The following is a 12,263-nucleotide window of genomic DNA, read 5'->3' on the forward strand; positions in this document are numbered from 1 at the left end:
TAGGAGAAAGGAGATGATAGATGAAAGATGAGAGAGAGAAAAAAAATTGTGACTTTAAATGATGATAATTTATTTATTTTAAATTTATTTTTTATAATTTTTACATCAAATTAAATATCTTATTATTATCTTTAATTTAACATCCATATAAAATATTTTTTTATAAGTAAAAGTTGACGAATTTTAAAAAAGAATCCAAACAAAAAATGCAAAGTAAAGAGAGAATTTTTTGTAGAGAAAATTCGTGCATGTTTTATATATATAGATTAACTAATAGATATTTAATGAGTAAATAGTGGGATAGATTGTGGGAGAGAGAATACAGCTTTTTTATAGGAGAGAGAAAAATTGGCGGTAAAATTTTACCGTTAAACTGCTCTTTTATATTATATATAGATGTAATCAATTTTAGTATTGATTGAAAATCGAACATTGGATCTATTTCGTGTATTTATATAAACAGTAAACCCTATATACTAATCTCAGAAACTGATTTATATCATTTAAACTCGACTTCATAGACACATTTAGTACAAAAAAATGATATAGAACTAGAGGTAATTTGAATAATTCGAGGAACTGAGATTGATAGTAAAAAATCAAAAAAATGGAGATTATTTTTTTTTCTAGGCAAAAAAAAAATGGAGATTATTAAGAAAGTTGTTGGTTATGAATGGGGGACATGTTGTGTACAAATTTAATGTGATGGATGGTGTCAGTGTGTGTGACCTATATTGGATATGGACACCAACAAAAGATTTAACTACATAATATTATTATTAAACTGCACAAATTGTTCCATGTGCTTCAATGGCAACAATGTCCATTTTCAAACCACGAAATCAAGATTTCATGAGATATTTCTACCCTGTTTCCGTCCTGGAAATTTAGACATAAATTTGTTTCTGTTAGAGGACTATGGGAAAAGTAAAAGTGTTACATTACTTGAAATAAAATTATTATTATCTTTCTGTTTGAAACGGAATTATTATTATTTTTAAATACCTCATAATTGTTACTTGTAAGTTGTAAACCGTATACTATCCCAAGTAATATTCTCGTTTGGTTTTCAGTAAAGGATTATGTAGGATAATTTGTAAGAGCATCCGCAATGGGGTTACATCATTACATGATAGCTTACATGATAACCTACTTTATGATGGGGGGACCACATGGTGTAAAGATGCTGCAGTGGGGTTACACGATAGCTTACACGATATTTGTTACCCATTTAGGAGGTGTGTTTGCTATCCAAAGTTAAATTAGTCTATTATATGAATAAAAATAGTTTAAACTAATTTACTATCGACTAAAATAAATTAAAACTTTGAGATATTCAAAATTTCTTTTATTAATTATTTCAAATTTGAGATAACTTTATTGGTTCTCATCCAGTTAAAAGGACAAAGTCCGTAAAAAAACAGTTAAAAGGACTAAAGATTACAAAAATCCTTGCAAGAAAAATAAAAATACCCAATTATATATAGGAATAATATCCCATTAATTCTAATATTTTTTTTTATATAGGAAAAGGAAATTATGGCCACATAGTAGATAAGAATATAGAAATTATAGTTATTTTAGATTATTATGCATTCACATTTACATGGATTTTGAGTGATAATACTCCAAAATGGCTATAACAGTCTAAAATGGCGACCATTTTCATATTTTTATCTAACGTTTGATTTGAGTGATAAAGCATAATTGATAAAATAATTCACATTAATTAAGTGTCTGATTTGCATGGTTAAATGATTGATAACTCGGCTCCCATCCAGGGACGGAGCCAGGAATTAAATTCGGGGGGGGGGGGGGGTGAAATTGTACGGTGCCGCCCCCGAAATTTTTTTTTGGGCATTCTGTATATTTAAGGTATTTTTTTATTATTAAAATACGAGCATAATACTAATAATAACGAACAATATTTTCAGATTATATAGTTTCAATATATCACAAAACTTTTTTTGGACATTCCGTATATTTAAGATATTTTTTATTAAAAGGCAAGCATAATAATAATAATAACAAACAACATGTTCATAGATTATATATTTTCTATATATTACTAATTAGTTTCAATACATTATAAATTTTTTTAGCATTTCATACATATTAGGCATTTTTTATTAAAAGACAAGTATAATAGTAATAATAACAAACAATATTTCATAGATTATATAGTTTTAAATAACAGAATTATCCTTAAATTAAGTATATATGAGAGAATATAATAACCAAATACTCTTTTATAAAACAAAATTATTTTATAATAGGTATAAACATATATCTATATATATTAAAAAAAAAACTCAAAATTTGGGAGGGGGCTCTAGCCCCCCCCCCCCCCCCCCCCCCCGCTCCGTCCCTGCTCCCATCTAATCACTCAAATAAGTGATTATTTATCACCTAAAAATTGGATAAATTATTTAATAACCCTTCCAATTCTATCAATCTTATCGATCTCATTAACCAAACCAAAAACCTATATATCGTCCACTTTCATATTTTTATCTACAATATGACTTTAATTTTCTATTATTATATGATTTTGCCTAGATTAGGATGTTGCCGCTCATGTATATTAGTAGTATAATCCAAAGTGACTATCATTTTCATCTTGTTATCTATATCACTATAATGAAATTTTTTTATTATATATTTTTACCCAGACTAGGGTGTTGGATCTCATGTATATTATTCTATGTCCCAATTAATTAAATCTGTATTCTTTTTTTGGGTTGCCCCAACTAACTTGATCACTTTTTTATATGATAAAATTTTCTTTTTATTCATTTTTTCACTTACCACATTTAATACACTAAACACTAACTCCTTAAAATTTATGTCGAAAAGAAAGTGATAAAGTTAGTTGAGACGAAGGGAGTATTATAATTGTTGAGTAGTAAATTGTCTCTCAAAAGTAAAAATGCTATAGACTATAGTAATTAAATAAAGATATATGAGAAAAATAAAAATGGAAAACAATTTAGAGACAATATATTTGCAATGTTGTCCAACAGAAAGCAGTGAAAAGAACGTTTCCATCAGCTGCGAGTTTATTGGTAGGTATATTTAGCGGCAGCTAACGTCAAATGAGATCAAATTATGGTCTGAGAGTGTGAGATAACGATAAGGCGTTGCGGGCCGGGCCTGCTTCACGGTGCTTGTACTTTCCGACAGCAATACTCTTGGATGGGCTCTTGAGTTGTACCTCTCCTTAATCTTGATTAACTCTCGTGATTTCCTTGAATTCAAATTTCACCAACGCTTTCTTAAGATAATAAAATTAAAGATGTAGTTATGAAATGATTATGATGTTTTTTTAAGTTAAAATTTTCAAAACGATGAGATGGTATAGCCATAGGAAAGGGACTGATGCACAGCATGTTGCTACAAGGAGCAACACCGCTACTTGCAGAAGGCGACTTACCTTGTCCCAATGCAATTTCTTGTTTCCTTTTCAAATTTTCGAAATTAATAATGCATCTTCGACTTGGATTGCATTCAATCCCATATAACAAATTCATTGCTTCTGCTACTTATCTAGTATTTCTTTTCTTTTTCTTTTTTTGTATGCAAGTTATCAAAACTATTTTTTGTTTTTGAGACAATTTTGAAGAATTTAACCAAAAACCAAACAGAAAAAGAAGTTGCTGTAGTTAGGGAAGTGGGTATCGAATCCCTCAAAACTCAAATTAGGTTAGGTTATGTCATGTTATCTTGTCTAGAAATTTTCATTTTTTTTCAGAGAAATGGGATGTGGGAAATTCAAGCCCAAAGTTCTTTTTTTTTGCAGGCCCTTAATTTTGGTCGTTTTATAAATATATATAGGATAAATTTTTTCGGGTATATAATTACAGGATAAATTTTTAAAAATTCTACTCCCTCCGTCCCACGAATCTTGACATGTTTAGTTTTGGGCACATGAATTAAGGAGTTGTAGATTAGTGTTTTAAGTTTGTAGGTAATAGAGTATAAAAGTGATAAAGTAGGAGAGAGAATGTAATAAAGTGATAAAGTAGCAGAGAGAATGTAATTAAAACCCTTTATTTTTGGACTAATTATATCCTTATTTGAAAATGTGTCAAGATTCGTGGGACGGTCCAAAAAGAAATACGTGTCAAGATTCGTGGGACGGATGGAGTATATAAATAGGACAAATTGAGCCCAATCACCGAATTTGTCCTGCAATTGCAAGTCTGAAAAAATTTATCCTACATTTGCACAACGGTCAACATTTGGACTCTCAAATTTAATTTAATTCATTATATTTTATTTTCTCCCCCAATATATTATGTTCACGCTTTAAAGTCCTTTATCTCCCTTAAATATATTTCCTACTATAGAAATATGATTGAAAAAATAATTTAAAGTAATTTGTCTAAAACATAAAATTTTAAGAAAAAAAAATATTTTTTGCCATGTGGTGGTAGCATCAGAACTAGCAATTTGTCTAAAATGTACATTGATTTTATTATTAAGAGTCAATGCAATTACACATAGTGCAAAATTAACAAATTTTTAAATAACCTTAAATCTCAAATGCTGACCAAGTTAAATAGATAAAATACTTTGTTCAAGTTCTTGGCTCTACACGCCAGAAAAATAAAAATAGGGAAAGAAAAAAAGTTAAAAATAAAATTTCTATACCATATTAAAATTGAAGATTTATTAAAAAAATAATTTTTCTTTTATTCCTTGGACTCATTTGGGTTTAGAATATTGATTAAGAGTCCTATAAAACCAACAAACTTAAACAACTTTGAGAGACGCGAGGAATAGTGGAATTCAAAGTTGACCCCTCAATAGCACATGGGATCTTGTATTACCGATCGTGTTACATCTCATCTCATCCACACACACACCACATGTATCAGATGGTCATAATTTTACACGTGTTACCATTGACACTAGTAAAATTGTAGATGTAACACAGTTGGTAACAGTAATGGCGCAATGCACACATCTCCTACCACTCTAAAGAAAAGCATGTTCATCAAAAAACAAGGCTAGATATGGATGGGGTTGAGCTAATGGTAGAGTGATTATAGTTTGACGCTAAAGGTCTTATATTCGAGTCCACGGTCATGCAGTCTTTAAAAATTCATTCATCCAATAAAAAACTAGATTTGGAGATGACACAATCAACATATGCTAAATATCTTTAGGAAAACTACAAGACCATATCTACTTCATTGTAAGAAGCAGCCACCTCAATAGATTTATTTTATATTCCCACAGTTGAGACAAAGTGCAGCCAATGATTGAAAGTAGCGTAGAGTATGCCACTCTCGTTGCTCGCACCTCCGGGTTAGCCCGGCGGCCAGTTCATTTGACGTCCACCAAGAAGATGAACGTGCAGGTGATAGACCGATTGACCTGCACAATAGTATTGATTTCAAGATCAAGTAATAGGGCGTTTACTCTGGGCGATAGATTAGATCAACATTACATATGATTGAGTATTTGAAGGATTAATTACACGAGCTCAAATTGTTCGATCCATCAAAGTATGTGGTTGATTAGCCTATACTATTTCTAAAAACAAAATCTCAGTTATCGCCCAAAGGAAACATTGTAAAGGAATTTGAAAGATGATTCAAATGCAAGAGGTAAAGAGAGGACGGTACTAACATCCATTTGGTCCATCATTAATCACAATTCTGAAGCCATCCTTAAGGCCTTCCTGCTTTGCCACGAGCTTTGCTGTGTATAGAAGACGGCCAAGAATCTCACAGTGCCTCTCCTCGGCCTACAGGAATAAACCATGCATCATCGTTTTTAAGTATGCATGTTGTTATACAGAACACAAGAATCGCATAGTTATTGAAATGAAAAGTCCCTAAACAGCCTTAGCTAACCTAGTTTTTTAGTTTTCCTCAAATTTGGCACCACCCAACTCTGCCTACACACAAGGCCTCGCTTACACCCACTTCCCTCATGGCCTCATCTTTTGTTTAGGGGAGATTCGATACTCATAACCACAAGGAAAGCCAGCCTTACATCTTGTCGACTCATATTAAGCTATAAGCTCGAGACATGATCTCTTTATAGCTTGTGACGAGTTCTACTATGTCTAGACCACACAGCTTTAAGACTATACTATGTTTCGTTTGCCCTTAAAAACTGGCATAAAACTTTGCAACAGTTCAATCCCGTATTCAAGAAACTTCAAGCTTTAAACAATTCGGCAATCAGTCAACACACAGTGAAACATATCAGAGTTCACATACGGAAAAATTTAAGTGACTGCTGAGATCATGAACTGAAAAATCAAGTAATGCAACAGCCTCAATATAGAAAGGGAGCAAACGAGGAGTGCAATATGTAAATGTACGAGAAACTACCGTGGAAATTCCAATCAGTCCATCCCTCACTTTAGGGATAATGAGGATGTGAATAGGCGCTTGGGGAGCTATGTCCCTGAAAGCCAGAACCTGCCAAGGGAAAACACGAGATAGAATAATTTACCACAAGTCTTCTCAGTTCAAAACAAATACTAGAACTAATCCACTACTTGCTCCTTAGAAAGTGCAACACACATAAACAACCTAATCAAACAGTCATATAATTGAGATACGCTAGAAAAAGGCCAGTTTATGACAAAATCAACTCAATTTATTATAATTATTATCAATCAAATAAGCAAAGTTCCCTATTCCCTAAAACATAAGAGATTTTGGCATGATAAAGTATGATAAGCTGAAACAGGACAAAGATTCAGTTAGAAAATGAGATGCCCAATTCTAGGTCAACTAAGTGACTGACAGAAATATAAATTTCCCCAAAATTATGAAGCAAGAATTTAAAGGTTGAATTCGAATTTACAATCTGTCACTTAATCTAATGGCCATGTCACATTCCCTATAAAAAATCGATCTTTATTGACCCAGAAAGAAGAAAAGGCAAAAGCAAAAGAGTGAAGCAATAGAAAGAACCTGTTCATCCTCATAGACGACGTTGGCCGGTATTTGCTTGTTGATGATCTTGTCGAATCTGCACGTTGTAAAAAATCAAGAAAAATCAGCTCGAGTATATATATATATATATATAGAGAGAGAGAGAGAGGCGGACATGGTGGGAGAATCAGAGGGGGCAGCAGCAAGAGCAGCCTCCTTTTCGGAAGCCATGGGCGCAAGCAAATGAGAAGTGAGGCGCAGCAGTCGGCTGCAGCTGGGGTTTTCTTGTTTGCTCATTCAGCTCATGCTTCCCTTTTATTTTTTAGTTTTCATTTTTATTTTTCGGACTGAAATTCAAGATTCTTCCTTTTTTTTTTTGTTTTGGAGAATAAGGGTCCAAATCCAACTTTTGATCACCAAAAATAATGTTATTGGGTTAATTTTTCATTTACTAAATATAATGATGATTTGGGAATCAATCACATACTACTATATTTTTTAAAAAAATGATAAAACTATATTTTTTAATTTATTTTACCCTGAATCAAAGAACTTTTGAGAGTTTTTGGTCTTTTTGTTTGAACAGATATTCATTTCATTTACCAGTATATCAAAAAGTTCATACGTTTCAAGACGTTAATAATAATAATAATAATGTTCTCAAAAGAAAAAAAAATCATGTAGCCATTTTGAGTTATTTATGTACTCCCTTCGTCCCAAATGAAATGTCTTGTTTTCCTTTTTGGGTTGTCCTATTTGAAATGCCTTGTTTCTTTTTATGAAAAAAAATTATCATTAAAAAGTACTCCATAATTTTTGGGACCCACATCATCTTTTCAACTCTACATCACAACACTTAATAATATAATTAACATTTTTGTAAATAATCGTGCAAAAAAAAAACAAGACATTTCATTTGGGACTAAGGGAATACATTTTTGTTTAAATTTCTTTTAGTGAGCGCAAAAACAACCAAAATGGTTACAAGATTATGTGACTAATTGTGCGGCTATCACAAAATTATTAGTATATTGCAAAACGTCAATAATAATAATAATAATAATAATAATAATAATAATAATAATAATAATAATAATAATAATAATAAAGTAGTGCATAAATCATAATAATGGTACGGTATATGACAAAGTAATTAGATGCTCAAATTGAGAGAATTTTCGTAGGTCAACCAGTGATTCATTTATTAATTTTGTCATATGAAAAAAAAAAATCGAAATCAACACTCACTTCTCTAGAAACTCAATAAAAGTTACTACTACTACTACCAGAAAATGGAGAAAAAAAAAAGTGTTTATGTTGAATCCTGCATTTGTCGACAAAAATTCATGGTGCCTATAAACTACCCCATAATTAACAGAGTTGGAACAAGTTTGTGAGACTATAAAAATGTACATGATACATGATGGTTCAATGGGGCACGAGACAGCCAGCTGCTACTCTACCCCCCAACTAGTAAACTCCAAACAACTAACAAACACGACTACGTTATGAACCTACACGATCCTCAGACCGGAGCTGAGCTCGTTCTACGCAGCTGGTATTTCGGCTCCGGTGGTGGTATGCTTGGCAACGCCTTCTCCACTTCCTGTAACACAAGTGGTAATCTTATGTCATTAGAGATGCAGCTTAAGTCAAAGAAACATATCTCTGCTGCTAATCATTGATAGCTATTATACGACCAGAATCATACAGAGGATAAGACGTGACTATTACAAACTGGAATAATTTTTTCACACAAAATGCAGCCACTTAATGGGTCAAGGAACAGATCTTAGACTAGTTTGTGTCAAGATGAGAGGGTGGTTTCGCTTCTTGGATGGAATCGCTATAAAAGTGCAAGCAAGATTAGAAATGAAGGCAAAAGGAAAGGATAAGCTGAGAAAATTAGACGAAAATGAGTGAAAAGTGTCCTAATTCTATGCTCCTGCAGGCATTATTAGTTTTAATCCACAAAGAAATTCTCAGTGAGGCACTGCTATCATTGTCATTTTCGTGAGTCCCTCATAATATTGCTTTTACTGTGGCAGATATTACTTTGCAAGCAACTACATTAAAGTTACAGGTGCTTATAAATAAAAGGTTTCTTGCAATCCTAAAGGTCGGGTTAGGAGCCAAAACCAACAGAACAGATACTCATGAATACATCCAGAGGAAAACTTTTAACATACAAGTATGCTAATGGAGATAGATAATTTATTTAATTTTTTGTAATTATTTGAGCAAAATAATAGGAGATTCTGTGGAGCCTATATTATTCTTTACGTGTCCAGCCAACTGCAATTACATTATGTAGCTCTTGAAATGATGTAGCATATTGTGAAAATTGTTCCAATATCTACATTATGATCATATGGGACAATAGAGATCTTAGTGATTCATAAAGGGTATTCCCATGAGGTCCGAATCAAGATTAATGCCAACATCCGAAGGGAGGTATAACCAGCAAACAATGATGGTAAATGGATTTGAATATTTAAGCAAGCGAAAATCTTGGAAGTCGTTCGTTGACAATTGTTTATAACTAATTAAGCTAGCACATTTTGGGTGGCATTTGACAAGGAAATCAACAAGAGCAGCACAAAATATAGTCTCAAGCCAAATAATGAAACTAACGCCAGATAAGAACATATGCCACCATTTACCAGCATAAATACTTCATCTCGTGTGTGTGTGTGTTGGCCTAGCGGTAGGAGGTTAATGCCCAATACCTGAGGTCCTGGGTTCGAGTCATCTGTCGCGCAGTCTTTGAATTTCTTTATTTACTTATATAATTTATCAAAAAAAAAATACTTTCTCTCACTAAAATGCCCCCTCTAACGAGAAGGTAAAGAAAAGAGAGGAGCATTTCATTTCAGCAGAGTTGATGCCTTTACCAAAGTAAAGTAATAAAAGGTGGTAACTAAGTGCACTAACTCGCTGCTCATGGTTAGACCTATAAAAAAATTATTCCATGTACTTATGTGAAGTCACCTCATAATTCATATAGACCGAGGCAATCTTTACAAGTGAAACTTCCTTTCAGATAATATTGTTTCAGAAATTTGATCTTACACTGTTTATCTTCAATAATTGTCATGTGCACTTTGTTATTAATAACAAATACCAATGCCGCTAATCAAGTGGCATTGCATAAATTAGCTTCTGGTTAAATAGTCAAATAGGAAACACAAAAATATATAAGCATAAAATCATGCAGCAGAGCCTTGTTGGTGAGCACATTGAGAAGTATAGATTGAAATGTGTTTGAGGATGTCCTACATCAGTCAGATTCAGTCATAAACTAAGAAAATGATAAATACAACCAAGAATACTAAATCAGTAGCCCCCAAACTCAGTAAGTTAAGATACAGAAAAGCACAAATAGATATGCCAAAACTGCTCCAAGTTGAATAGCAACATAGATATTTAGACAGAGAAAAATGCAATGCAGTTGAAAATAGTTACACCAAAACTTGGGTATAATATTACAAATCATACCTGCAGTCTCTTGAGCCTCTCATTCTCCTCTTCCAGACGTGAAACCTTGTTCTCCAGTTCATGGGTGTAAGCCTGCAGGCCAAAACGTTAACACAACCCCAAGAGTAAAAAGTTAAAAAATTCAACTTCCACAAACTAAATGCCACAAAAAGGACCTGCTTTCTTGCACGTGATCTGGCTGCAGATTCCCTATTCTTGATCATCCTCTTCTGCCTCCTTTCAACGCTTTTCTCAGCTATATCATCAGGAGCAACCCTTTTACGCCCAGGTGTCTGTGTGTCCGATAAAGTACCCATCAAAGGGGATGAACACATAGTCATTTCGGGATAAGCAGCATCCATGATTGAATTTCCACCAAGAGTAATAGGCTGTTGAACTGGATGACTAGGCATGAAAGCAGGCAGCATACCCTGCTGCTGCTGCTGAGGATGTATAGAAGACATCTGATAATTCAGCCACTGAGCATGATGAGGCATCCCCGTCGGATCAGCCCCACCATCAGCAACGGAGCCTAAAACCTTATTCCCTCCGGCCGACTCAGAGACCACCCCCGCCTTCACCAAGAAATCCTCCAATGTCATCTCCCCAAGAGTGGTTTTCCTATCAAGACTGCTCCTTTTCTGCCCCTGCTGGATGTCCTGCCACACTTCATCCACAGTCTTCTTGCTCAGATCCATTGACAGCATAAGGTTCGACTGCTGATTCAACGACAACCCAGGCGCGGACTGGCCCGGAAGCTGCACATTTGTCACGCCGTCAACACCTTCCCCAGTCTGATTATTAGCCTCAGCAGTCCATAAAGTCTTGAGAAGCTCATCAAGATTCATACTACTAAGGGGCTTCCCAAGGTCACCCAACTGGTTCTGCACCTCATCAAGGGTGAGGCTATACAATGATCCTTGCCGAGCCAACTGGTTCGGGTCATGACTCTGAATTTGGGATTGGGGTTGGGCTTGGCTCAACCCAGTGTTATTACTGCCACCCCCATGAGATCCCATTTTCTGAGCTACCATAAAATTACCCCTCTTCTTCCTTTTCCCCTCTTCCTATACAGACAACCTAAAATCAAACAACCCCAAATCAACGCCACCAGGTATCCTTATTCACAGCAGCAAACGAAGCAACAAACCCCAAAGCTATGCATGAAATGCATCATTCAATCTATTCAAGAAAAAAGAGAGGAGAAAAAAGAATTTGCAGAGCCCATCAGATTCAGCAACATATCGGTTCAAGAAATGCAATAAAGATCAAATTTTGGGGCTCCCCCAATATCATAACCAGGTGAAAATCAAACAAAATGCGGAAATTTGAGAAATCAAAGTACAAAACGAACGCAAATACGCACTCACCAGGAGAAATACGAGAACCCCCAAAAGCAAGAGATTCTTTCAGTGAGATTTCAGTATCCATGCAGCCAAAATTGTCCAAACCAGCTCCAAGGAAAACCCAGAAACCACGCTGCAAAAACCTTAACTCAGAATCTAACTCATGGGAATTTTAGTCTAAAAACGGACAAAAAAATTTAACATAGGAAAAATCAGAATTCAGACCCACATTCTGTTCCTTCTCTACACTATAAAATTCTTAATTATCAATCACCAAGAATATAAAAATATTGGAGAAATAAGATATTTAATAATATTAATGTGTTTGGTATCAAATAGTTTTGGAGAAATTAAGCAAATCAAAGCAATAGTTAATTTTTATAAAATTCATTGTTACCGGTACTTGTGCCTGATTTCGAGACTTGTTTTACTTCTTTGGTGAAATGATGGAAAAGGAGAGTGAATAAGATCGAATTGCAGCAACGAAAAATCTTTACTAATTAAAAAATTCATCTAAACGTACCCTTCCGTAATTAAG

The 12,263-nt window shown here is 34.0% G+C and overlaps 2 protein-coding genes across 4 annotated transcripts; both read right to left on the minus strand.

Annotated features, from left to right (window-relative positions):
* Positions 1-5,028: 5,028 nt before the first annotated feature.
* On the minus strand, positions 5,029-7,347 carry LOC131004077 (14 kDa zinc-binding protein-like). Its single transcript, XM_057930676.1, has 5 exons — positions 7,078-7,347; positions 6,942-6,999; positions 6,351-6,440; positions 5,638-5,755; positions 5,029-5,382 (listed from the first exon to the last, which is right to left on the minus strand). Exons 1-5 carry the CDS (start codon positions 7,197-7,199, stop codon positions 5,315-5,317), a joined length of 456 nt encoding a protein of 151 aa, XP_057786659.1. The 5' UTR covers positions 7,200-7,347; the 3' UTR covers positions 5,029-5,314.
* An 848-nt stretch (positions 7,348-8,195) lies between these two features.
* Positions 8,196-12,263, minus strand: LOC131004085 (ABSCISIC ACID-INSENSITIVE 5-like protein 2). Of its 3 annotated transcripts, none has more exons than XM_057930685.1 (5): positions 12,123-12,263; positions 11,750-11,858; positions 10,556-11,561; positions 10,401-10,472; positions 8,196-8,508 (listed from the first exon to the last, which is right to left on the minus strand). In XM_057930685.1, the coding sequence occupies exons 3-5, from the start codon at positions 11,411-11,413 to the stop codon at positions 8,428-8,430; spliced, it is 1,011 nt and encodes a 336-aa protein (XP_057786668.1). In that variant the 5' UTR covers positions 11,414-11,561; positions 11,750-11,858; positions 12,123-12,263; the 3' UTR covers positions 8,196-8,427. The 3 variants fall into 3 exon arrangements, with proteins under 3 accessions (XP_057786668.1, XP_057786683.1, XP_057786674.1); XM_057930700.1 differs by lacking the exon at positions 12,123-12,263 and adding an exon at positions 11,955-12,079; XM_057930691.1 differs by lacking the exon at positions 12,123-12,263 and adding an exon at positions 11,951-11,969.

This window comes from Salvia miltiorrhiza, chromosome 1 (assembly GCF_028751815.1).
Source record: "Salvia miltiorrhiza cultivar Shanhuang (shh) chromosome 1, IMPLAD_Smil_shh, whole genome shotgun sequence".
NCBI classification, from domain to species: domain Eukaryota; kingdom Viridiplantae; phylum Streptophyta; class Magnoliopsida; order Lamiales; family Lamiaceae; genus Salvia; species Salvia miltiorrhiza.

Bases quoted from the DNA above. Each gene is read 5' to 3' on its own strand.
- LOC131004077 (XM_057930676.1), bottom strand. From the start codon at position 7,199: ATGAGCAAACAAGAAAACCCCAGCTGCAGCCGACTGCTGCGCCTCACT. The intron at 7,000-7,077 runs GTCCGCCTCTCT...TACAACGTGCAG, and splicing joins CCCTCTGATTCTCCCACCAT to ATTCGACAAGATCATCAACA. The intron at 5,756-6,350 runs GTAGTTTCTCGT...TTATTCCTGTAG, and splicing joins GACTGATTGGAATTTCCACG to GCCGAGGAGAGGCACTGTGA.
- LOC131004085 (XM_057930685.1), bottom strand. From the start codon at position 11,413: ATGGTAGCTCAGAAAATGGGATCTCATGGGGGTGGCAGTAATAACACT. The intron at 10,473-10,555 runs GTCCTTTTTGTG...TTTGGCCTGCAG, and splicing joins GATCACGTGCAAGAAAGCAG to GCTTACACCCATGAACTGGA. The intron at 8,509-10,400 runs GTATGATTTGTA...CTTGTGTTACAG, and splicing joins AGAGGCTCAAGAGACTGCAG to GAAGTGGAGAAGGCGTTGCC.